The following is a 27709-nucleotide window of genomic DNA, read 5'->3' as shown; positions in this document are numbered from 1 at the left end:
GCTCTCTTGATGCTGTCAAGTTTAATTGTGGTCTTTTATCAGCAGTGGCCTGTGTTTATCATCAGGCTCTCCTGTATTTGCCCTTAAGGATAAAAATGTTTAATCACCAAATAACATCTTCCAAGTATTTTATTCAAAAAGGAAGAAATTATATTTATTGTAAAAAAATTTTATTGAAGTACAGTTGATGTACAGTATTATTTGTTACATATATACAATATAGTGGTTCAGTTTTCAAAAGTTATACTCCATATATAGTTATTATAAAATATTGGCCATGTTCCATTTGTTGTGTATTCCTTAGATTGAGGGCAACTGTTACATTTATGGACTGCATCACTGTCATACTTGGTACAGTACACCCTGATATTCAGCCTTGCCTAAGTTACCCAAACCAATGGAGAACAAGTAAGAGAGCAGATCTCTCCATTTTATTTCTTATATTCACTGTCAAGCCCAAGTTCAGATGCCAGTGACTAAGAAGCCACTCCTAAGCAATAAGGAGTCTTTGCCAATCCACTTAAAAAACAGCAACAGCAAGAAAAATTTCAAGATGTCTGTGTTTAATGAAGCGGCCACTATGGCTCCTCAACCTCCTCTACATGAAGTGCAGGTGTTGCTCCCTGAGGCCAAGAAAGAGTGCCTTTATCCTCCTGGTGACCCCTACCATCCAAGTTCACCATCTGTCCTGGCTCCCCACGGGCATAGCTCTGGCCTCTTGGCCTTCAGAACTTCAAAATGAAGAGCCTCTACAGTGAAAACCAAAGCCAGAAAGGACAAGGCCATGGAAATATGAGGATAATGTACACATTGTTTGAGATGTTCCTGAGTCAGTAGCATTAACCTAGAGGCCATGTTCTACAGTAGGAAGATCAAGAGGCTTGAAGACACAGAGACCCAGATTCAGTCGCTGGCTCTCAGGGCTGTTATGCAGGGGACCTCAGGCAAGGAAGCTTCTCATGCTCTAAGCAGTAGTTTCCTCAATTTTAAAATGGGGATATAATTCTTTAAAAAGTGTTGGGGGAATGAAATAAACACTGTATGAAGGCACCTATTATACTACGTGGTACAATTTAGGCACTCAATAATGTTTGAATCTGAAATTAGGGAAATTATAAAAGAAACTTTCATTACTATCCAATAGATAGGGGGTTAGCAAATTAGTAATATGACTGCTTAATTCCTTTGGTTTATTTATGCCCAAGGGTTTAAAATCATCAAAAGCTAGGCTGCCAAGGAAAATAAGCTATTTAACACACTTAATATAGGGTTTCATGCTGAAGACACAGCAGGCATTATCCCTTTTTCTGCTGGGCAGAACTAAGACCATGAATAGAAGTTACAAGAAGGCAGATTTGGGTTCATCATGAAAAAGGACCAGTTGGAGACCGGGCTGCTATACTGCACAACTCCATGGGACATGATTCACCTAGTCCCCAAGCTAGACCCCAGCCCCTGGCCTGTGCAGGGCATGGCAACACTGCAGTCCCAGAGCCCTGACCAGAGCAGTGCCATGTGCCCCAGCGGATTTGAGAAGAATACAGTTCCCTGTGATGGAATCTCTTCAGTTTGCAGCAAAGTGACAATAAGTCAAGGGTGTTGAAGAGATGGTTCCTGTTGGTCAGGAGTCTGACTGGGACTTCTTCATTTTAGTTTATGAAACACTTGTAGAGCATCCATTGTACATTAGGCATAGACCTCAGCCCAGGGATAAAAAGAATTAGACACCATTCCTGCAGCCAGGTAAGACAGCAGCCCCACCCACTTAGTAATACTGTGCTCCCCACAGTAGTATGGGGTCCTGACATGACACCATGTATGGGGTGTAATACTGTGCTCCCCACAGCAGTATGGGGTCCTGACATGTCAGTGGCAGCTGAAACTGTGTCACCGTGTCCCCTGCCTTTAAGATTAATGTTATTCTCTCCTTCCTGGAAGGAAATGACACACCTGTACTTCTATAGATTCGATGTCCATGATTAAGGACACACAGTGCTAACAGTTATCAGATTTAAATTCTCAAATTTATTGCTCTCAAGATAGGTTTATTCCAGTTATGAAAGAGAGGCTGGAGAAAGTCTGATTTCAGTGACAAAGGTCCTTTGATCTTAGAAAAAGCTGTTAAGGGAAAAAAAAAAAACAACTACTTGCTTTACAGTTAGATATGTATAGATAAATAATATCTTCTGCAAAGGTTACCAAAATGTTAATATCTAAAAGTAATGAGGTACTCTGGGTAAGCCTGGTAGTCATAAAATACCACAAATAAATTTGGATTTTGCAGACAATCTGTGACAGTGTCATATGAGTCAGTAGGATTTTGGTGGTCCTTCGGAGGAGGCACAATTAATGATCTGTTTCCAAGTGTGTAGCATCCAGTGAGTACTCGCACATAATACATATGCTTCTTCCCATTTATGTCTGGTCTGGAGTACACATCACTGGCGGAGTAACTGGCATTGACAGCAAAATAGGTTCCCTTTCCATATGCTGTAGCTGTGACAAGAAAAACAAACCATCCTTAAGGATTTCCAATCAGTCCATAATTTGACACACTGATCCAGTATGTCAAATGTTAAAAATAATGTTCAGTTCTTTCTAAAGCCTCTTTTAAAAAGTTTTGTGTGTGTTTTTAATTTTTAAAAATCATTCCTCCACCCTGGAGGGCCAGTCAGCCCCTTTGGGATGAAATATACTGAGTCTAACCTAAAACTTTGGTTGTCGCATAGCCCCCAACCATGAGAGAACACAATGCCATCCACGCTGTCCCCAGCCAGCTTGGACTCTCATGGCTGACACCTTCTTTGAAGCAGCCAGATTACATGCTTCCTTACCATTCTTTCCAGCGTAACTGCGGTTAAAGCCTTTTCCGTTGACAAGTGCCACTGAGTCAGCATCTGTCCCATGGAAGAGCAGCTTCTCATTGGTCACCTGGCCATTCTTGGCATCCATGCTGTTTTTCTTTGTCTGATAGTGTTTCCAGAGCTCTGGATTCTGAATCCTCTCAATCTGCAAGTCAATAAGGAAAAATTTCCTGTCACTGCTAAGAGCCCTTGGCAAGATGCAGGAGATGAAACATGACCACTATTTTTCTTAAGTACAGATTACAATGAACAGCAAATTCAATGCCAGATGACACATTCTGCATTCAGAAATCTTTTTAGGTCTAGAGTTTCAGAGAAATAGGCCTAGATAAGAATATTAATTTAATTTTCAACATCTTTTATGCACCATATGAGAGCAGACAACGTTTAGGATCGTAAGTCCTCAATATATGAACTTGGCTGACCAAAGCCTCTCCAGCTTCTCACTGCTCCTGTTGCCATCTATCTCACTTTGTCACTTTGCTGCACTCGTCCCCAGATCTGGGATACTGGTTTATCTAGCCATGTTCTAACAGGGGGAGAAGAACCAGAGTGTCTAGGCAAGAAGGAAATTTTAATTAGTGAAAATTAATCTCTGGTCCAGTTGGAAGAGTGGAATAGGAGGGGATCTGGTTATAGACCAAAGTGGCCATGCTTTGACCATACTCTTTGGCCTCCAGGATCATGGTGGAAACTCCTTGAGCCTTGGATTTCAGATCAGTTTCTACATTCCCCTAATCACCAGGCAGTGGCAGTTTCATAAGGTTGACTTGGGAAAGAGTGAGGGGCGGGCGAAGGGGGCCAGGACCCTTATGACTAGGCACAAGGTGAAGGTTCTATGTGGTCAGAATCTTCTAGTTCAAAGAACTCTCAAGTCTGACACCATTATTACGTGCCTTAATCTGTTTTATTTTTTCAGTTTTAGTTTCTTATTTAAGATAGTTTGCCCACTAGTTCCAAGTCTCAGCATTATCATGTATTTTGTTGATTCAATTTATAATCTTAAATTTTATTTTTCCTTTTGCCTACAACTAACTTTTTAATCTTCAAACTGTCCACTTCCATTTTATTTCTATTTACTTTAAATTTTACTCATTTAAAAAATAATTGTATTTATTTATGGTTCTGGGTCTTTGTCACTGTAAGGGCTTTTCTCTAGTTGTGGCGAGTGGGGACTACTCTCTGGTTGGGGTGAGGCTTCTCATTGTAGTAGCTTCTCTTGTCATGGAGCACAGGCTCTAGGGCATGCAGACTCAGTAGTCGTGGCACAAGCGCTTAGCCACTCTACAGCATATGGAACTTCCCAGGTCGGGGATCAAACTCATGTCTCCTGCATTGGCAGGTGAATTCTTTACCACACTGGGCCACCAAGGGAGCCCTATTTTACTCATTTTTTAAAGCCTTAAAATTTTATTCATACAGAGTTTTGAAACATTCTTTTAAAATTTGTTTATTTTTAATTGAAAGATAATTATTTAAAATTATGCTCATAGTTCAATAAAAATAAAAAGTTTGATACATTACCTGCAAAAAATATTCTTGCAAAAACTTATCTGAATTTACCCAAGACTTTCAACCTAACTGTAAGTTTACCAGAAATAAAGAGGACAGGGAATAACTTAAATGATTCCATGAGGAATCAAACAAATTAGAATCTATAAGAAAACTGCATGGATTCTTAAAGAATCTAGGCAAGATAGAGTCAGAATGTGGAATATTCTATAAAACAACTAGCTTAAACTCTTCTAAAGTTTCAGTATCATGAAAAATAATGTTTAAAAATGCAGGAGTACTGTTCTAGATCAGAAGAGATGAGGGAGAGATTAATATAATGACCAGGTACAATGTGTGAATCCAGATGGAGGCAGGGGTTGAGGGGACATTCTAAGAAAGCTGTTTTGATTGGGGAAATTTGAATATTGACTCTCTATTGGATATTATTAAATAAAAATGCAAACTTTCTTACATGGGATAATGATATTTGTGCTATTTAGGAGAATGCCTTTATTCTTACAAGACATGTGCTAAAATATTTAGGAGTATCATGATATCTGCAACTTACTTTCAGTTGTTTCAGGAAAAACAGCAAGGGGGTGCAGGAGCGAGCTCCGCCCCTGGCAAAGGTCATGAGGAAGGAGGCTTGGCATACGCAAAGGCAGGATCAAGCCTCAGGAGTCTCCCTGGAAATTCTCGAGCAATCTACCCCCAAAACCAGAGTCTGCCTACTTTCTGCTTTGTGCTTTCACCTACACCTCTGACTTTACGGGGGGCTGTCCCCCACTACCTCTCTCTGAAAAAAGAGTTAGCTTACAGCTCCAGTTAATAATTCCTGGGTGTGACAGTGTTTCAACCTACAAACTCCCTTGGAAGTCCTCTAGCCTGCCTGAATAGGTTTTTCCGGCCACATGTGATTGCTCAGAGCCTCCAAACTGTGAGAGGCACGAGATGTTCTAAACTGTCTAAATACAGATTCCTTTGAGCAGTTAAAAGATTGATTAGAAATTGTATTGGTGAAGGGATTTTCACTTGTTGGGCCAATGTTTGCTGCTAAGTCTCCATATCCCTTACCTGCTGTGTCCCTGGCAGTGTATTGATTAATATAATTGGTGTAAATAGTAGCTTTAATGTTTGTAACCTGGGACCCTTGAGTTAATTCTTTTTCTTGTTATAGCCCACCACACCTTTGCTCTGTAGGAATGCAACTTTATCTAATGCTTTTTGGAGGCTGGCGCCTGACTTTAGAATAATCACCTTTAGAGAAAAATAAGTTTCTTAAAATGTTAACAGGCCTCCGGGCCAGAAGATGATGCAAATCACCTAAACTTTTGCATATGATAAGTTTGCAGGAAGAAAGCCTGGCTTACTGCATGACTCTACCCCTTCCCCCATTATCCTCTATGCATAACTTAAGGTATAAAAACTACTTTGGAAAATAAAGTGCGGGCCTTGTTCACCGAAACTTGGTCTCACCATGTCATTCTTTCTCTTACCTTCTGGCTGAATTATTCAGCCTCTTTTCTCCACTGAATTTCCTCAGTGAGCTATCCTTATTCTATTACTCTTTATATCCTTAATTAATGTTTAATTAAGCAATTGTTTCCTGATCCTCGCCGACGCCGTCCCCGCTTCGAATTCCCTGGTTCCACCGGGGCTGGACCCCGGCAAGGGGGAAGAAAGCAAATGTTACACATCTTAGTCACAGGACATGACAGTCATGGAGGATGACAGACCACCCATTTTTCATGTTAGTGTTTTTGTACTACAGATACCTCCACAGAGGTGCTTTTTAGGTACAATCTAAAGCTTTGCTTTTACTGGTGTCATAGACCAAGATTTCACATAAGATTTTATTTGAGGGTTTCCCTGGCGGTCCAGTAAGTTAAGAATCCGCCTGCCAATGCAGGGGACTTGGGTTTGATCCCTGGTCCAGGAGGTTCCCACATACGTGGGGCAACAAAGCCCATGTGCCACAAGTACTGAGCCAGAACTCCAGAGACCATGAGCTGCAACTACGAGCCCGTGCACCACACCTACTGAAGCCCGTGCGCCTAGAGCCTGTGCCCCTCAGCAAGAGAAGACACTGCAGCAAGAAGCCAGCACGCTGCAACTAGAGCGTTGCCCCCACTCGTCGCAAGGAGAGAAGACTTGCAGCAACGAAGACCCAGCACGGCCAAAAATAAATAATAAATATATATATTTTTAAAGATTTTATTTGAAAAAAGGGTTCCACTACAAAAGAGTGAAGTCATTTCTCTAGTGAAGGTCTGTCAACACATGGTAAGCCTTCAGGGCCTGCTGCAAACATTTCCGGTCACCTGGGTAATCCTGCTCAATCCAGAATTGGCATCTCATCACTTTTGTGCCAGAGCCCGACCCCCAGAGGACTGTAATTGGTATTTTGAATGAAACTTCTCCCAGAACCAGATCATCACTGAGCTGTGTACTTGAATTATGTTTTCTTGGTACCACATAGAATTGTTCTGCTCAACAGGTTTATATAGAGGGATCTATCTATCTATCTGGCAAGCTTATTTTTTCTTCCAGTTTTATCGAGATATAGTTTTCATGCATATAGCACTGTATAAGTTTAAGGTGTACAGCATAGAGATTTGACTTAAATATATCATGAAACAACCACCACAATTCCAGTGAACACCCGTCATTTCATAAAGATATAAAATTAATGAAATAGAAACAATTTTTTTCCTTGTGATGAGAACTCTAGGATCCACTCTCCCAACAACTATCACACATGACATAGTGTGTGAAAGCAGTGTTAATTATATTTATCATGTTGTACATGACATCCCCAGGACTCCTTTATCTTATAACCACAAGTTTGTACCTTTTGCCTACCTTTCAACCCATTCCCTCTCCTGGTACCCCCTGCCTCTGGCAACCACAAATCTTATCTCTTTCTCTATGATAAGTCTGTTTACTTTTGCAGTATAATTGACCTACAACACCATGCTAGTTCCTATTATATAACATAGTGATTCAATACTTCCATGTATTTCAAAATGATCACCATAATAAGTGCAGCTACAATCAGTCATCATACAAGGATGTGACATAATTACTGACTATATTCTCCACACTGCACACTTCATACCTGTGACTCCACTACTGTGCAACTGGAAGTTTGTACCTCTTAATCTCTCTCACCTATTCCTCTCCTTCCTGTATTGAGAGACTAAAACAAAATACACTGGCACAAACTTTGATATTGAATTCATTGTGAGTATGACTATGAAGATATTCACTAGTACTTATTCACAGGAGAACTCTCTCAGGAGTCAGTCTCAGTATTGTGAAGCATTAAGTCTCTTAATCAAATGCTTGCTCTTTGATTTATAGACATTATAAAACTTAAAGTTGAGCGTTTACTTCTATGCATTGTCAACTAGGAAGCACAAGAATGAATTCGAGGGCCTCTTCTAGTAACTATCTGCTAAGTCACTTCAGTCGTGTCTGACTCTGTGTGACCCCATAGACGGCAGCCCACCAGGCTTCCCCATCCCTGGGATTTTCCAGGCAAGCACACTGGAGTGGGTTGCCATTTCCTTCTCCAATGCATGAAAGTGAAAAGTGAAAGTGAACCCAGTTGTGTCTGACTCTAGCGACCCCATGGACTGCAGCATACCAGGCTCCTCCATCCATGGGATTTTCCAGGCAAAAGTACTGGAGTGGGGTGCCACTGCCTTCTCCGAGTAACTATCTAGGACCTGATAAAATACATGTTATGTATTTTTGTAAACTAACGGTACTAACAGTATCAGGAAACTAATTTCCCTACCCTCTTTTTTTGTCCATTTTCTTCATTTATTTATGTTATTTGAAGGACAGCTTTGTAGGACACTTCAAATCTTTTTTGAATTATTATTATCATCACTTAAGTACATGAATAACAGAGTGGTGGCAGTGCAAAAAGAGAATAAGAGAAAATTTGCAGAGAAAGAAAATATAGGCCTTATTGAAAGACTTGTTATTATGGATGAAAGGAAGGTACTCAAAGATCTCTAGCTTTCCTCAGAAAGTGATGGAATCAAGGACAGAAAGTGGGAAGGAAGGGGAAATGATGAGATACGCTTTAGGGAGATTGAGTTAGCAGACAGATATTCACGCGGAGATATTTTTTAGGCCACTGGTGTGTTCCAGGGCTTGAGTCAAAGATCTAGATTGGTGATGCTGATTTGAGAACTATCAACACTGAAATAATAGCTGCAGGTGAGAAGAGTAAAAACAATCCTTGGTAAAGCGCGGAGACAGAATGGTGGTGCTGGTTTAGTTGCTCAGTCATGGGCAACTCTTGCAACCCCATGGACTGTACCTGCCAGGCTCCTCTGTCCATGGAATCTCCCAGGCAAGACTACTGAAGTGGGTTGCCATTCCCTTCTCCAGCAGAGACAGGATACCAACATATAAATCTGTGAGTAAGCTAGGATTAGGGGTTTAGAGGAGAAACACATACCAGAGATAATGAAAGGAAAATTAGTTAAAAGAAGGAGAGGAAAGCATCTAAATAATATTGCCGTACAAATCCAAGGAGAAAATAATTTCAAAAAGCAAACTTTTTAAACTATTTAAAAGCAGAAGATGCCAAAATAAAGGAAATGAACGAGGAAGGCACCACTGGATTATCAAGGAAGAGGGCACTGCTGACCTGTGAGTGGTGGTGCAGAAGCATACAACCCTGATCTGAGGAGCTTCCCTGTGTCTCTCTGTCATGCTTGCTAGTTATCCACTCCAACTCAGGAGCCATATTTAGGCATTTTTGTTAGCTTGCTTCACAAAGTAAATATATAGTGTTATAATATTGTATTATAATCTAATATGATACTGTAATAACACAAGAAGCTCAATGACTCAGTAATCATAGTAACAGGAGTAGGATCTAGAATTTAAAACCTAATTACCATAAAATATTCTAATTTGGGATAAAACAAATGAGAATGAAAATGTATTTATCCAGGACCATGACAGCCCTTTTTCTACCATGGAGAATCCCCATGTCCGCAGAAGGCTTACCCTCTCTATTTTGAAGTTTGCACAGGTCTCTTGAAACTTGCTCGCCACAGTTCTGTATTCTGGATGATCAGGCTGTAGCTCAACCACACAGACTTTCTGCTGCTTCATATCACTCCAGTATGGGGGCAGCTCAACTGCAAAACAGACATTTGAAAACTCCCTTGCACCTGAGAAGCCTCATCTACGTAGTCCATATTCCTGGTATGCTTTGAAAAACTGACTACATTTGTGCTCTTGTTTTACAATCTCCTAATTTGAAGTGTACAAGAAGCCTCTTATCTTTCTAGAAAAAGGTTTCCAAAATGTGAGCCACAGATAACCCAAATCAGAACCAACTATAATGCTTGTTTTAAAAAAAAAAAAAAAAAAAAACCCTCACAGAGACTTACTCGGTGGTCCACTGAATAAGACTTCATCTTCTAATGCCAGGGTACACGGGTTCAGTCCCTGGTCAGGGAACTAAAAGCCCACATGCTGCAGAGCAACTAAGCCCCCGAATTGTAACAAAGAGCCCCCTCACCTCAATGAAGACCCAGCGCAGCCAAAAGCAACAACAAAGACAGACAAACAAAACGCTCTCACAGATCTACTGAATCAAAATCTGAGGGTAGAACCTGCATCCTACAGGTTTGATCATGCTCAGATTTGAGAACTCTTGGTGTAGTATAACTCAGCCACATATTCTGCTCAGTCTCTAATCAGTCAGAATTTAATAATTTTGCAATATAAACAATTTTCCTACAATGTTTGCAATAAATAGTCATTAATGTTTTGCTTACAAATGCATGGCTCTTTGCCAGAACTCAACACCACTACCACATCCTTCAGATCCATTCTCCCAATATTCCTCGCAGCACCCTTAAGAGGTGGGTGGGTGGCAGGTTTAGCTTTGTGGCAGGCTGGCGGGGGGCAGCTCTGTCTCCCCTTCTGCCAAACCGACTGCTGTACTTGTCATTTCCCCAGGGTTGCTCAGAGTCTGAGGAATCTGTCACATTGATCTCCCAATGTACTGAAAGCCATTTAGTAGTTTTCAGTGGGGGATTTTTGTGGTTCAAAGGCAGGAATAGCTGTCTACACAAGACGAGCTTTCCCTTCTCGGGAACCTTGAAGGCTGCTTCCTGATGTTTGTGTCAAGGATTCTTATCCTCAGGCAGGGGAGAAAGTGACTTCTGGGAGACCCTACAGGCTCCCCATGCACTCAGTCATTAGTCACAGACTCCAAGGGCCCACTCTCTGTTTTCCTTTTGTTCTAGAAAGCCTTAGGCTACTTTACAGCCCATGGCATCTCCTTTCCTGACTGAAGCAGCCATTACCCCCAACCCCCGCCAGCAAAACTGACTCAGGGAAGCTTATAAACCGCAGAGATAAGAACAAATGCAACCTTTGACTATTGCTACCATGAAGATAATGATGATCAGCTGTTGGGTGCACCCATGCTGTATTTTCCTGGCCGAAGTGTAAGCTCCTTCAACCCAGAGACCAAGTTTTCTATTTTCTTCCATGAGGGTTACTTGGATTTTATCTACTTGAACAACATTCTGATGTATGTACAACACACAACACAGGCATAAAGTAATGGACAGCAAGCATGAAAGTTTGAGTCACCTTCAGATTTTGTATGGCGCTGAACAGATAAGCTGTTTCCTTTTGCATCTGTAGCAATGTATGTCTTCAAGTCCACTGTGTAGCTCTGATTATTGATTTTGACATCAATTGTCTTTCTCTTTTGTTTCTTTGCATCCTCCAATTGCATGTTGGTTATTTTGTCAAAACTATGAAATATATTATTATAGTCCTCATATTGCCATTCTACAAAATCACTGGTACGATCTGCCAGAGATTCCTGTTCTTTGGACAATCTAACTCTCTTGATCATGTCCTCAATTGCGTTTCTAGCCTGTATCACATCTTTGGTAATTCCAGAGACCTCAATCAAAGGTCTTTCACGGTTCAAGGAAATGGAAATATTTAGCTTCTTCTGAAGCTCATTCAATTCTTTATATTCATTTACATCAAAGTTTTTGATACATTCATCTTCACTGCTGTAGGGACACTGTTCCTTTTGAATGAGGTCCTGTATCCACAAGAGAGCATTTTCCACATTTTTTACATTTCTACCACACACCTGAAAAACTGCTAATTCTGTTTTCTTTTCTAAAACCAGAGTCTGTTTTTTGGGAGATTTACTCGAGAAGCCCAAAAATGCTAAAAAAGAAAAGAAAAGAAGATTAGCTATTTCTCTTTCTTTCTCTCTTCCTTCCTTCCTTTCCTTCTCCCTCCCTCTCTCTCTTTTACTTTCTTTCTTTCTTTGTCACCATGCTGTACATCACCTTCCCAGGACTTGCTCATCTTATAACTGGATGTTTTTAGTCTTTTGACCAATTTTACCCATTTCACCCACCTCTCATTCCCCTCTGCCCACCATGACCACCAACCCTACCTCTGGCAATCATCAGTCTGTCTTCTATGAGTTCAGTATTTTTTTAAAAGATTCCACATATAAGGGCTATCATTGAGTATTTGTCTTTCTCTGTCTTATTTCACTTATCATAATGTCCTCAAGGTCCAACCATGTTGTTGCAAGCAGCAGGATTTCCTTCTTGTTTATGGCTGAGTAATATTTCATTATATATATAATATTTCATTATATAATATTTTATTTTATATATAATATTGCATTATATATATATGTACATATATATACCTCTCCCCTCCCTCTTGAGAGTACTGGTGTCTTAAAAGCTACTTTGAAGGTGGGAAAAGCCTAGCTTTCAAATAGGGACAGGATGAGTAATATTTCATTACATATATATTTAATGAAATACATATATAACATCTTCTTTATAATCCAGCTTTCAAAGATTCCATGTTGTGGCTACTGAAAACAATGGTGCAATGAACATGGATTCAAGGAAGTGATTTCATTTCCTTCAGATAAATACCCTGAAATAGAATTGCTAGATCATATGGTATTTGTATTTTTAATCTTTTGAGGAACCTCCATACTGTGTTCCACAGTGGCTGTACCAATTTACATTCCTACCAAAAGAGCACAAGTTTTCCCTTTTCTCCACATCCTCACCAACAATTGTTATTTCTTGTCTTTTTTTTTTTATCATTTATTTTCCCCTGTGTTTTCTTCTAGAAGTTTTATGGGCAGGTCTTAACATTTGAGCCTTTAATCCTTTGTTTCTTTTTTGCCATGCCACATGGTATGTGGGATCTTAGTTCCCCAGCCAGGGATGAAACCTGTGCCCCCTGCAGTGGAAGAGCAGACTTTTAATTTCACTGGACCACCACGGAAATCCCTGGTCTTTTGCCAGTAGCTGTTCCTCATGTGAGGTGGTCACTCATTATGATTTTGACTTATATTTCCCTGATGACTAATAATGTTGAGCACTTTTCCATATACCTATTGGCCATTTGTATATCTTTTTTGAAAAATGTCTATTTAGATACTCTGTCTTAAAATCAGATTGTTTGCTTTTTTTTTTTTTCTATTGAGTTGAATGAGTTCTTTATATATTTTGGATGTTAACACCTTACCAGATATACAATTTGCAAACATTTTCTCCCGTTCAATGGGTTGCCTTTTCATTTTGTTGATGAATTCCTTTGCTGTGCAGAAGCTTTTTAGTTTGATGTCGTTACACTTACTCATTTTTGCTTTTGCTATTTGTAATTTTAGTGTCAAATCTAAAAAGAAATCATTGCTAAGACCAATGTCAAGGAGCTTACCTATATGTTTTCTTCTAGGAGTTTATAGTTTCAAGTCTTATGTTCAAGTCTTTAATCTGTTTTGATTTGATTTTTGTGTCCAGTGTAAGATAGTGGTCGAGTTTCATTCTTTTGCATGTGGCTGTCCAGTTCATAGGCTTCTGAAGCAAGCACTCAACACTGTTTATTGATGGGACTATCCTTTCCCTACTGTATATTCTTGGCTCCCATGTTGTAAATTAATTAAACATATGTGCATGGGTTTATTTCTGGGCTCTCTATGGTGTTGGTCTCTATTAATCTCTGTGTCTATTTTTATCAGTACCAAACTGTTGATTATTGTATCTTTGTAATATAGTTTGAAATCAAAAAGTATAATGTTTCTAGCTTTGTTCTTCTTCATCAAGATTGCTTTGGCTATTTGGGATCTTTTGTGGTTCCATGCAGATTTTAAAATTGTTTATTCTACCTTCTGTGAAAAATGCCATTGGGATTTTGATAGGCATTGCATTGAATCTGCAGTCTGTATTAAGCAGAATGGCTATTTTAACAATATTAATCCTTCCAATCCATGAGCATAAACTATATTTCCATTTATTTATATCTTTTTCGTTTCTTTCATCAACATTTTATAGTTTCCACAGTATAAGTTTTTTACCTCCTTGGTTAAATTTATTTCTGGGATTTTATTCTCTTTGATGCAATTATAAATGAGGTTTTCTTAATTTCTCTTTGTGATAGTTCATTAAAGATTAGCTAATTTCAAATCAGACAGAGAGAGACAAACTGATAATGAGGAATTTGAAAAGGGCAAGGGTTGAAGGCGACTAGAGAAAGGTAGTCAAAAGATACAAACTTCCAATTACAAGGTAAATAAGTACCAGGAATGTAATATACAGAATGATGACTATGATATTGTGATTTATCAGAAAAAATATATTTGGTCATCTGAATGGCCAAATATTTTTCCCAAATATACAGTATTTGGCTTGTGACTGGCATTGAAAGTGGAGGGCCATCTTGTTACACTGAGAGCCCTTTGCCTGTGGAATCTGATTCCATCTCTGAGTAGATGATGTCAAAACCAAGTTGAATCCTCAGACACCCTGCTGGGGTCTGAGAATTGCTTGTGGCTATAGGAAAGCCTCCACACATACATTGGAATTGGGTCCAAAAACCTTCTTTAATGACTGCAGTTAACACTACTATATGCTGTATATGAAAGCTGTTAAGAAAGTAAATTCTAAGAGTTCTTGTCACAAGAAAAAAAATTCTTCTTTTCTTCTTTGTTTTCTCTTTTTATTGTATCTGTGTGAGATGATGGATGCTAACTAAACTGATCATGGTAATCATTTCACAATAATATAAGTCAAACTATTATGTTGTATATCTTAAACTTATACAGAGATGTATATCAACTATATCTCCATAAAACTGGAAGAAAGCTAATAAACTACCAAAAAAGGATAGCTGTTTCTCATGTAACATCAATATTAGGAACATGTATTTCATAAAAACGAACAACTCACATGCAATTTTAGATATCACAGACTGTTGGAAAGAAGCCTGATATCCTTCTCTTTTTGTCATGTTGGCACGAAACACATCCAGTACTTGAGGCTGAAAGATAACAACTTTAACTTTTTTCATAGACTGGACTAATCTTTTCTGAATAAATTCTTCAATGGCATCAAGTATGGCTACTGCAACTTTATCTGGGTCTTGTTTGGCATTACCTGGAAAGGCAAATAATAAAAATAATTAGGGGCAAAAGGCCCAACTGGAAAAGAGTGAAGAATAAATTAGGAATTCCAATTCTCAGAATAAATTCCCACTCTTCAACTCTCATCACCATGGACTTTACTAACAAGGCATCAGTAAACACTCCTGAAGTCCTGGATGCAATGGGGACTTTTTGTTCCAGGACGTCAGGAACAGCCCAACAATGAACAATGAAACATAACTTGGTGTCTGATGTTCTTATTTGCTCTATTCAGCTGATCCCAGCTCACTGTGTCCCTCTGTTACAGAGCACAGTTAACCTCTCTTGGCTCACTAGTGTCCTTAAAAGACCCAGAAAAAGTAAAAGATGATAATGTATGTTGACATATACTGCTATTTAAAGAGAACAATGATTACTTTTTGTTGAGTCATTTCTTGACTTTATGGATATATTCTTTTCTCTCAGATGTCTTTGGGTACCTGATTTAAAATGAGCTAATTCTGTAAGACACCTAAATCCATAAGCTATTTGTTATAATCTGTAATTCTTGGCACATAAATTATCCATGAGCCTCCAAGAAGTTTTGTCTCCTCCAGTCAGTGCAGTTTTAGCTGAGTTGCAAGGTTCAAGGCTGCCACCCGAGCAAGATCTTTTCCTATATTAAACATGCTTCATATCTTGATTTCCCAAGCCTACTGCCTAAATAAGAGTATGAAAGTTCCTTGAAAAGACTCATGAAAAGTCAGGGAAGCAGTTCCATATGAATAGCAGCTATCATATTGAGAGAGCTGCTGCTGCTGCTGCTGCTAAGTCGCTTCAGTCGTGTCCGACTCTGTGCGACCCCATAGACAGCAGCCCACCAGGCTCCCCCATCCCTGGGATTCTCCAGGCAAGAACACTGGAGTGGGTTGTCATTTCCTTCTCCAATGCATGAAAGTGAAAAGCGAAAGCGAAGTCACTCAGTCATGTCTGACTCTTCGCAACCCCATGGACTGCAGCCTACCAGGCTCCTCCGTCCATGGGATTTTCCAGGCAAGAGTACTGGAGTGGGGTGCCATTGCCTTCTCCGATATTGAGGGAGGGAGGCAGGCAATGTGAAAGTCCCCTGGGTCGCTTGGTGTGATAGATGAAAGGCCCACTTGGATTATCCCTGTTCATTGTGCCCACTATTATTGCAGACAGGAGAGCAACCCTCTCTGACCTGGCTATGGAGACAACTGTAGTAATGTAGACAATTCCCATATAAAACAAACCTAGAGGGTTTGTGCACGGTTTTTTGATTACATGATCAGAGGAAGAGAGAAACCCTCATTGTAAAGCTGTAGTTATTCCATGATATTTGGAAGGATCTAAATGGTAGTGTTCAGATACATTCATCCACTCTCAACAATCTAAGCACTTCGGACACAGAGGATGTGACATGTGGGGATAAATAGGTGTTCAACAGGTAAAGTATGGGAAACTGAGGGAAAGGCTATGCCAGATAGAACAATATAAGGGGTGTGATACGTTGAATTTGATGTGTTCAGGGGAACAGATCTGGTTTTTAGAAAGTTAAACCAGGAATAGAGTGGTGAATGGAGGAAGCACTGGAGCAGGGAGCCCAGTTCTAAAGTGGAGTCTATAAGTAAAGGTTTAGGCAAAAGATAAGAGCTGAACAAAGAGAAGAGGCCAGAATGAAGAGCTGGGTATCAGGGTTGAGGAAATATTCAAGAATTAAAGTCAGCAGGGCCAAGTGACCAACTGGCTTTACACTTGCCTCCTGTCCTTTGCCACCCACATCCTTCATGTGTGTTTCACACGTCACACTGCACTGTGGTTGTTTGCTAACATGTCTGTGTCTCATAATAGGTCAGGTGCCTCTTCTGAACTGAACCTTTTTCTTAGTCATCAAACTAATTAATAAGCTAATGCACACAGGAGTGGTGAAGAGTGTAGAATCAAAGATTCTAGATAGAAAGTGATATTTTTAACATGCTTGGGGTTATAAGAGGAAGGGCAGGTGTGGGGAGAAGACAATGAACTGGAGTTCAGAGTTTGCTTTCAGCTTGAGATGCCTGCAGATAACACTGAGTGCCCGTTCTCTCCCCTCAAGCAGGTGCCTGTGAGGAACAGGGAGAGGGCTTCCTTTACTGCCAGCAACCGTCTCAATTACAGTCTCAACTCATAAACAGCACTAGGGAAGCAAACTCATCCATCTGTTAGTCTAAGGGCCTGCTCAGGTGGGGATAGTGACAGGGAAAATAGACGAGCAAGAAATTGCTAACCTTGATTTACTTGTGCAGACCAGCAATGCAACCAGGTCAGTGGAAAATACAACAGGTTTGTAGTAACCCAGAAATATTTATACAAAACCAAAACTGCCTCATTTCCTTATTTCTTCTCTGACTCCACTCAGGGACTCCCTTGGGAAGGTAGTGCCACTCTGAGGCTGCCTGCTTTCTTGGCACAATTAAAGTTAAGGCAGAAACACAAGACTGGGGCTCAGAGGAAAAAGCAGTTGGAGGTAGAGACTAGAGAGTCATTAGTGGGTGTCCATTAAAAATGACAGAGAGCAGGACAGCCAGATAATACATTGGCCAATCTGCTAGGACTGAATGATACTACAAAGAGAATGGAAGAATAAAGGGTATATAAATCATACTTTCAGATATAGAGAACCAAAGAGACATAACATTCTATGTGGGAAAATTAAGAAGAATGAAAAATATAAGAGAAATCAAAATATGGGATAGAGGATAACAAGAAGGCCCTGAAAGTAACAAGGATGGTTAGGTTTATGAAGCTAAGCTTTTGGAGGGCCTAAAATGCCAGTATGAGACACTCAAACTTGGATTCCTGAGCAATGGGACGTTTAACCCAGTGCTGTGCCTTCTCTCTCTGGGACCAGTCATCTCCAGCCACTTCAAGCCTGAGCAGCTCCCTTAAGGGAGACCAAGCAGGAGTACCTGATTCATGCACATGACTCAGATTCCTGGGGAAGCAGCTCAGAGAGCATCACCTTACAAATGATAAGCCCAAAGCACCATCCTTATAAAAGAAGACTCATAAAATTGTTGTACAGTTTGAGGAAAACAAGAAACTCCAAAGAGGCAGGCAGGCTGCGGAAGGCCTAGATTTTCTGACTCATTAGAATCCACCGAGTTCTGTTGACTGAGAGGCCGAGACGCCCCGTGACCAGCCCCTTGTTGAGGAGGCAAGAGAAGGGGATGGCCATGCTGTCTGGAGGAAGCAGAAGTCCACGCACTGGTGTTTCAGTGAAGAGGGGTAGAGGGGAAGTTGAAGACAAACAATGGGACATGTGTAGGGGATGAAAAAGAGAAAAGAGTGGATAAAAGTAATGAGAAACGGACTTTTTCTCTCCCTTCCCTTCCATATTAGAAAGCAAATGTCTACTGTGCCAATACTCTCTTCACTTTTCTTCATTTTTCTCTTTTACTTAAACTACCCTCAGGCTTTGCTCCTTCCCTCAGGGGCTGCCCTGAGTTGAGGAAACTGACTGATGCTGACTCAGCGGTAAGTACATTAACCATCAGCACCAAATCCCAGGGAGAGTGGTCGCCTTGGGATTCAGCCTTGACAGCCAGAGGCCACAAACCTGTCCCAATGGCCGGGAGGCAAACAGACGAGTAATGGCGTTTTTCACACTCTTGCAAAACACAGGTGACTGATCTCTTGACATCATTTCCACCAATGACGTGAATGATATTCTTGCACTTCAAATCCCCACCTTCAGTAATTATATAATCACTGTGGCCCTGTTGAGCTGGGAAACATAAGACAAAAAGACACAAAATTAGAGGCTGAACCCACTCTCTGATTGTTTAAAAAGGAAAATGTCTGAATTGGAAGATGAAGTATTCTCTGTGAATAAGAAACTCCTGAAATACTAGCTCTGATGAATCTCACTTCTCTTATTAACTGGGAGATTACTTTTCATTTCTAATTCACTGCAACAGGAATTCTTCAGTAAAAGGCATGATTTCCAGATCAATATGTTGTCTTCCCAACCCCACGACTTTCCTCATCCTCCACAGCCTCCCATATTCAATCTTCCACTTAAAACTTAGAATCAAAAAATAGCATTGTGCCTTACCTTGGCGAGAACATTCTATTTCCACATTTCTCCCAGCTCTTCCTAAAATTGCTTTGGAGACCCCTGCATGAGAAAATCAAGATATTTACACACATCAGAATGATTGCCTCACAGACTAAATGCTTTCACCATCATCGAAGGAATCCTATAACTAGGGTATTTCTGATAACAAAGAAGAAAAATTCATAAAAGAACTGTTCCCAATTATGAGAAACCATGTCAAAACAATTTAAAAATTATTAATTAGTATTAATAAGACAGAGTTGTAGAAACCAGTTTGGCTATAGGAACCCTACTTCATGGGCTCTACTGTGACTATTACACTAGTCAAAATTCTGTAAGTCAAGTACCTGCTTTGAGATTAAATGACTTTGATGTTGAATTTACGATCACATCTGCCTCTTCTTTGCTGATATCTCCAGAGGCTACCTGGAAAATGATGGGCCCAATCTTCATTTCATACACCCCTAAATCAGGGTTAGAAATAGTTCCATAGAAATCTGACAAGGTAAAAAAAGAATGGAGTCAGTAACAAGTCAGCAATAGCAAGAATGACTTAGGTTTCATGGTCCTCACCTGTGCCCCGCTCAACCTTCTCTTTCTCTCTCTCTGCCCCTCTATGTGATCTCTGGCATTTAACTTGGCCCTGCCTCTGAGCCTTGATGGTCTATTTCTGGCAAAGGATTATAAAATATAATATATATCGAACGTGGACTTCAGTTGCTGATCGAGGTGAATCAGTCAACTTGAGCCTTTCTTCTCCACTGATTACAAGTGAAAACATGGGACACACACAAAAAGCCACTCTCAGAGAACTGAGACATTCACAACAGCAGGCAAATTGGGGAAGGGAGTCAGAATTGGAAGAAGCAGCCGTTAGTGCTTCCCATTTTGTTTGGTAATTTTTCCTCTTTTATCTCCCAGCCTTGACCCAAGCATGGCCCTCATTACAGAACTACACAATGAAGACAGGCAGCAAAACTCTCAGAGAATGTCTATCTTGTGGCCAGAGGACTAAGAAAATAGGTCCCCGTGAGCTGAAGAGAATAGCAGAGAAGCCTCATTTTTTCCCGTACTTTTCCTTTCTAAATCTAGACCCTGTATAAGGTGCCCTGGATGTAGAACTCCACAGTGACACCACGGGGAGCTAAAACTGAGGGAGATTCTATATTCCTGTCCAGAAGAATCAGGAAAAAAAAAAAAAGGGACTTGTGGTCTGAAAAGTGTCTATGTGCTATACGAGAAATCCTTGGCTTTTTGTTTGTTAGGTCCCCTCCCTACTCCCTCTGCTTTGCCCAAGGGCAACTCTGATCTCTCAAAATTATAAGGCAACAGAACTTGCAGCTTCAACTCTGACAGAACCTTGTCCTTCTGGCCAGAAGACCTGGAGAATAGCCTTCTGCAAGACAATGTAAGGGGAATGCTGGGGCAGTGAGCTGGAGAGGGTGACCCCCTGTTCTCTGTATGACTGCACATGGGTAGACCCAAGCTGCACAGCAAAGGCTTTAGGAATGGAATTGATCTTAACCACTGCCCAAACATAAGGTGAGGCAGAACTTGTAGAAGGAAGCTAACTGACTGGCTGCCTGCTCAAACAAAGGAAACAATGACCATTTTCCAGAGGATTTTAACAGGACCCTAGTCGTACAGCATAATGTTTAAAATGCCCATTCTATAATCCAAACTTGCTTGTCACCCAACGAACCAGGAAAATGTGATCAATTCTCAAGTATAAAGACGCTCAATATAGATGCTAATCTTAAAAGTGACTCAGATGTTGGAATAATCAGACAGTTTTTAAAGGCTCTACTATAACTACTATAACTCTCTGAGGGCAAAGTAAACACATTTGAATGCATGAAAGTAATCTGGAATGAAAGGAAAAATAGGGATCTCTACAGAGAAATATAAACTATAAAATAATAATCAAATGGACATTTTAGAACTTAAAAGACAATGTTTGAAATTAAAAGTTCACTGGATAGGCTATATATAGTATAGTAGACAGAAAAAAAAATCAGTGAATTTGAAGGCAGATTAATAAATGTTATCCAATCTGAAGAACAGAGAGAAAAAAGATGGAAATTAAAAAAAAAAGAACAGATCTTCAGAAATACTATCAGAAGGCTTACCATTTGTGTTACTGAAGCACCAGAGGGAGAGGAGAGAGACCAGTGCAGAAAAATATATTCGAAGAAATGACTGAAAAATTCCCAGGTCTGACGGAAGCCATACATGTTCAGATTTAAGAAGCTTCAGCAAACTCCAAACAGGATAAACTCAAATATACAACAGTAACTTTGACAGAGGAGAAGCATTTGGTTGGTTTTATTTCTTTAAGTGTATCTATTTTTGAAAACACTTATCACATCATCCTTAGTAGCCTCATCATCACTTAAAAACCGATTGTACAGATTACATTTGGCCAGCCTACTCTTTCACCCCAGATCACATAAATATGACCAGTGTCTTGCATGCTTAGGTATATGGAATATAATTTAATATTTTATTTATCACAAATTGACTTTTTCATAAAAATCATCCTGTTTTACTTCTCACTGAATAGTTATTTAGCAATTATAAATAATTCCTCTATTTAAAAGCTTTACTGAACCTTGTGTACTTTCAGCCTTGGAAACTTTGTCACTGATGAAATTTCCATTAGCTCTTCTGGCAAATTCATCTGAGAATGCCTAGAAATACAAATACAGTTTTAACCACCACGATTCTCAGTAGATAAATCAATCTGATTCAGACATTTTGATCCTACATGCACATTTATGAGAGAACAATTCTCTAAGTATTATTTATTTTCATTATAGATTTTTAAGTTACAAAAACTCATAAACTCTATTTTTAGAAATATACACTATGAAAATTATCAAAGATGTGAACAAAGATATAAATATAAGGATACTGATTACAATGCTGTTTGCAACTGAGAAAAAACTAAAGTTTAAAACTCCAACAGGAAAATGGTTAAATAAATTTTTGTATGCCCATATGCTGTAGTATTTACTTCCCTGGTGGCACATATGGTAAAGAATCTGCCCTCAATGTGAAAGACACAGGTTCGATCCCTGGGTCAGGAAGATCACCTGAAGAAGGGCATGCCAACCCACTCCAGTATTCTTGCCTGGAAAGTCCCATGCACAGAGGAGCCTGGAAAGCTACAGTCCATGGAGTCACAAAGAGCAGACACGACTACACAACTAACACTTTTACTTTCATGCTGGAGTATTTGGCAGCCATTTTAAATCATATTTTTAAGGAATAGTTAATAGAACAGGGAAAAGCTTATTTTATACTATTAAATGAAAAAAGGATGATATTAAAATGCATAGTCCCACATTTAAAAGTCCACATATATAAAAGAAGACTGGAATGAAATACAACTAAAAGAATTTATGCATTTCTTATTCAGTTTCTACAATGAAGATGTATTATTTTCATAATCAGTAAAACCAAATATTTGCTGTTGTCAAAAATACAGTGTTAAGAGAAAGACAATCACAAGGACCCAGACACTTCAGTGTTTAACTTATTTGTACCAGGAGAGAAATCGCTAGGGGAGTAGTTTCTTGGGAGTTAGAGGCCGGAATTCCATTTCTTTGCCTGGTTAGTGACACACCAATATCATCACTTTCTTCCTCCTTATTACAAGCAACATGAAATTTTGTTGGAAATGAACAAGTAACATCTTGACTAAAAGGCTTATACAATAATGGGAAGAGGACCAGACAGAAGTGACTATAGAGCCAAGGTCTCAGGCTTAAAGAATACTACAAGCACCAGGCAGGTAAGCTACAGGGGGAAAGGTGGACAGGGGGAAGGTGGACTGGTTTGACTCTGGGGAACTAGAGAGTAGCTGCCATTCAACCACAGCAAATTGTTCAGGCTCGTATCCATGTCCAATGTGCCAGAATTCTTGAATTTTTAGGTCACAGTGGACATCTGGAGCTTAATATGACATGTTTGATTCTTAAATGCCAGCAACAGAGTCAAATTGTTTAAAAAAAAACAGCCCAAATAAAGCATATCTAGAGGCTCCATTCAGACCGCAGGCTTCTGTTTGCAACCTCTGTTATAGTCTCCACCTATAAATATTTCAATAAGTTTTGCTTATTTGGGGGAAAATAAAACCAAAGCTTAACTCTCTTTACAAGTCTTAAGAGAAAAAGTGTCACAGCCATGTATGGAAAAGCAATACTATTTCCAATGGCAATAACAGTGTCTGTCTAGGCTAACCCCTTTATCAAATACTTGAAGAATTTGAATCTTTAGGAAAGATAATGAAGGGCTGAGATTGCACAGAAATAGTGAGTTTTGAGGGTTCAGATCCATGTCATAGGACTCACTTCCTTCAATGAACCTGGCCATTCATTCAAAAACTCAGCATTTCATCTCTCTAGTTCATTTTATGTGTACAAATCTTAGCTCCCCAAGTAATTATGATTTGTAGGAGGGAGAGTACATGCTACATACCCATTGTGTAATCCATACCACTTTGTACAATGCAAGTCATAGGGAGACTGTTCAAAAAGCATTTATTGACTAGAAATGACTGTAGTTACGTGGGCCAACTAAATGGACCACATATACTGCTCAGGGGGTTTAGCTGTCTGATTAGAATTTAGATTTGCTTGCTTCCAGAGTATTTAAAGGTAGTAGCTAGAAAGAGGAAAAAAAAAGTATGACCTAAAAATTCAGTTGGTCCAATGATATATGGACATCTCTTAGATAGCTAGCCTTAATCTGTTATTTCTTGCACTATTATGGAACTTTTCAAACATTTAATATCATCTACTCTCCTGGACTCTAAGGACTTGGAGGGCAAGAATAATGGCCTCTTATTAAATGCTTCTTGTTCTCCCGTAATGCTGATTCCAGCAGCTTACTCACAGCTGACGTTCAGCAAATGTGAGCTGGTTGATGAACTCTCTATGACCAAAGATGGTTCTGGTATTTCTGGTCCCAACCATCTTACTCCTATGGGGATGTGCTGGGTCCTTCAGTTGTATATTATTTTGACATTCTCCTATTTGTAGGACCACACAGTACTTTTATATTATGTATTAAAATTTCTATGTTAATATGGAAGGAAATTCTATAGATTAAAGAGGTTTAAGGGATATGTCAACTCCATTGCAATACTGGGGCCTTATGTGAATTCTGATTCAAACAAACAAGCTATAAAAACAAAATAAAATATTTATGAAATAGTTGGAAATATGAACATTGACTTGATAATTGATGAAATAAAGGAATGATTGCCAATTTCTTTTAGGTGTGAAATAGTATTGTAGTTAGGTTACTTTTAAAAAGAATCCTAATGTCTAAAACAAATACTGAATCAATTATGGGTAAAACGTATATATGGGATCCACTTCAAAAATAATATGGAAGGAAAGGAAATAAATGGAGATAGAGATGAAACATACTGGCCATAAGTTGTTAATTATGAAGATGAATATGGATAAAGGGATTTCATTATACTACTTTGCCTAGTAGTAGGAGTAATTTAATCGCTGTCATGTCTGACTCTTGCGACCTCACAGACTGTGGCCTGCCAGGCTCTTCTGTCCATGGGATTTTCCAGGCAAGAATACTGGAGTGGGCTGCCATTTCCTTCTCCAGAGGATCTTCCTGACCCAGGTCTCCTGCATTGCAGGCAGATTCTTTACCAACTGAGCTACAAGGGAAGCCAAATATTTTGTCTATTTTTGTATATGTTTCAAATTTTTCTTAATAAGTCAAATTTTTTCTATATGCATACATTTGCTTGAAATTTGCCATACTACAACTAGTCCACACTACTCTTTTACTTTCTTGTGTGAAAATACATGAAAGAAACAACCTATCAAACCAAGAAGACACTTGAAAATGTTAGGGCTCAGTTGACAGAATAACCAGCAATGAGCAAGACCATACCTGAATAGTTTCATGATCACTTGGATGCAACAGAAACCAAACCTCTTGTAAAGTTCTGGGTTGATTCTTTCTACTGAATGTGAATACTTCTGAGATGATTAATTCAGCAAAAACGTTTTTAGGAAACCCCAGATTTCCTGTTCCTATTGCTGGAAATGCAATTGAGTTTAAGGACAAACTCTCAGTGATCTCCAAACATTCTCTGATTATGTTTTCCATGATCTGAAAAGAACAAAGCACATTCTTATACATTTTTGCCTAGAAATTAGAGTTCAAACAAAAAGAACAAGAATTTAGCTACTATGGGATCTCTGCTTACTCCTTTTTGCTTTCAACAAAAGGCAGGTTAAGGGCAGTGAGAAGGGGGAAGGAAAAATAGAGGAGTAAACGAGGAAAAGGAAGGAAGAACATGTGAGACCCTCCAAAAAGATTCAAATGCATTCAGCAATGATGGAAAGAAGCAAAGCAGTTACTGTTCTGACCCTTCGTTCTCTTCCATTCTTCATGCCTTCACCTTGCCTTCCTCACTAAAGAGTATCTTCAGCAACCCTTCCCTGAGTCCCAGCAATGGTTGAGAACCACAGTAAATTTATATTATTAACTGGTCCTTGGGAGAAGTCAGCTATAGCTCAAAGAAATGGCTCTGAGAATGTGATGTTATTACAGAACAGAGACAGGCAGAGTCCAGTCTACTTTACATTGAGAGTTCAAAGAGCTACCCAATTTTCTGGAGAATTGAAAACCAGGTCCCACCTTCTGTGATGACGGTCTGTCATTTCTCCAGTTCGGAGCCACCACGTGAAGCACATGCTGGCAGTGCAGATTGCAGCCGCTGGTTCGGAGAACAGTGCCCACATCAACAACAACCCCTTGTCCAGCTGTCTTCAATTCCTCCTGGAGCTTTTGTCCTGCTTTTTCCAAGAAGGCCTTGGAAAGGGGCCCTCTATCAAGCTCAAGATCCGAGGAAATGGAGTTGACAACAACATGGGTCTTAAAAACAAAACCAACAATTTGTTTCAAATTCTAAGAAAAAGCATTCATCCAGGATTACTATATTTAAGCCCCTGGGCTTGGCACGGTGGGAGACAACTAAGATGATTAAGTTTTCAGAGATTAAAATACCACCTCAAAAGAGAGATACTTATTTAAATAACACTCTAGGACAAAAAGTAGCTGTCAAAAAGCAACACATAAATGGTAGGGACTCACCAAAGGAGTCCAGAGGAAGCGCCTTCAGAGGTCAGTGAAGACAGTATGAGTGACACGGTGTCTGAGAAATGGGAACAGTTGCTGCAGGCAGAGAGAGATGGGGAATTCCTTCAGGAGGGGCAACAGCATGGGCAGAAGCAGGGTAGGTTGTGAGCAGCAAGCAGATTAGTTTGACCTGCTAGAGAGCTTTCACAGCAAAATGGTAGCAGCCAGGCTAGGAATACTACACAGCAGGTAGACTGCAGGGCCTTGAGTCCCAAGTCAACTGGGCTTCCAGGCATCAGTGAAGAGCCATGGGATCTTTTCCAGCAGGACAGTTAATATGAGCAGATTAATCAGGCTTGACTAAGACACCAAGAGAAGACGGGAGAGGGAATGGAACCAAGTGGTTGTCAAAGTTACCCAACAAGGGTCACCGAGAAGTGATGCAAAGCAGATCTGTGGCAGCAGAAGCCACACACCTATGGGAGTGGAAGGCATGGAAGGAATGTCTTACTACTCAGTGTCCAAGGTGAATGAGCATCGGAACTCATTCCAGTTACCGACCCCTGGCTGAAAGAGATTTCTGTTTATTTGCTTGGTTTTTTCAATGAGAAACAAAACTACTTCTATATTTTGAAATACAGCAATGTACATTCCAATCCTAGGTCTATCATTTGCTTGCTGTGAGACTTGGGCAAAATACTTAACCCCTCTAAATCTCATTCCTTCATCTATGAAATGAGAATAATAATCCTGGAATCTGCCTCATAGCAATGAATGAGAAAATGAACGCCAAGCACTTGGGAGAGTGCCTGGCACATAGGACACAGGCAGTGTTAGCTATTACTCTTGTAATTATGATTTACGCTAAGTAAAAATCAAAATTTTTACAACCTCTTTCCATATTTTAAGCTAAAATGAAAAATATTTTAAACAAAATAACAACTTGAACAAAAAAAGAGGATGAACCCACAAGATGGGAGAAGATATTTGCAAATCGTATATCTGTTAAAGGACCTATATACAGAATATACAAAGCACTCTTAAATTTCAGTAATAAAAAGATAATTTAAGTGGGCAAAGGTTGTGAATAAATTTTTCTCCAAATAAAGTATGCAAATAGCCTTCCCTAAGAATCTCTGCCCCAAGACGGCTCACAACTCCCCATTTGGGGAAGCACAGCAGGGGACCTTCCAGCACTGCTTGGATGTTACAGCCTGTGTTGAAAAAGTTGCTAAATACAGTTTTTAAAAACACATCACTCCCTGACAGATCTACAAGAACCAGCCCCACATAATACCCAGACCTTCCCCAGATCCACTTTCTACCTTCCTCCCCATATTTTCTTACTGACGTTGGGAGTTGAGAGCCCCTCAGACTCAGTACACTCCAGACTGCTGTCTTCTGTCCCCATCTGATGCTCTAATTTTTCTGTATCTGCTATCAAAGAATTTGACAGGAAATTAATCTTAGATTTGCCAAAGTATGACAGGTGTAAAAGCACTGAAAAAGTATAGAGAGTCACGTAAACATTAGCTATTATTGTGGATTTTCACATTTGCTGGAAACTAGTGATCTGAGTACATTATCAGTTCTCACAAATAATTGACCAGTCTCAATTAGTGAGCACCTTGGTGAAGTAGCCCAGTTTTCTAAGGA

General features: G+C 39.7%; 1 protein-coding gene across 3 annotated transcripts in view; it reads right to left on the bottom strand.

Annotated features, from left to right (window-relative positions):
- Window positions 1-27709, bottom strand: part of PARP14 (poly(ADP-ribose) polymerase family member 14) — a 56660-nt gene that overhangs the window by 8538 nt on the left and 20413 nt on the right. The window contains exons 7-17 of one of the 3 annotated variants that reach the window (XM_070370136.1): window positions 25613-25849; window positions 24860-25081; window positions 21543-21621; window positions 19279-19428; window positions 18929-18991; window positions 18431-18598; window positions 14639-14845; window positions 10998-11597; window positions 9393-9526; window positions 2835-3009; window positions 157-2496 (exon numbers count right to left, since the gene is read on the bottom strand). In XM_070370136.1, the coding sequence (XP_070226237.1) occupies window positions 2207-2496; window positions 2835-3009; window positions 9393-9526; window positions 10998-11597; window positions 14639-14845; window positions 18431-18598; window positions 18929-18991; window positions 19279-19428; window positions 21543-21621; window positions 24860-25081; window positions 25613-25849 (2325 nt within the window). In that variant the 3' untranslated portion in view covers window positions 157-2206. Of the gene's footprint in view, window positions 1-156; window positions 2497-2834; window positions 3010-5854; window positions 6016-9392; window positions 9527-10997; window positions 11598-14638; window positions 14846-18430; window positions 18599-18928; window positions 18992-19278; window positions 19429-21542; window positions 21622-24859; window positions 25082-25612; window positions 25850-27709 lie in introns of those variants that run through there. The other 2 variants (XR_011464148.1, XM_070370138.1) reach the window with 2 other exon arrangements.

The sequence above is a fragment of the Bos mutus genome, chromosome 1 (assembly GCF_027580195.1).
Source record: "Bos mutus isolate GX-2022 chromosome 1, NWIPB_WYAK_1.1, whole genome shotgun sequence".
NCBI lineage: Eukaryota > Metazoa > Chordata > Mammalia > Artiodactyla > Bovidae > Bos > Bos mutus.
This window is presented reverse-complemented; position numbering and strand designations above follow the sequence as displayed.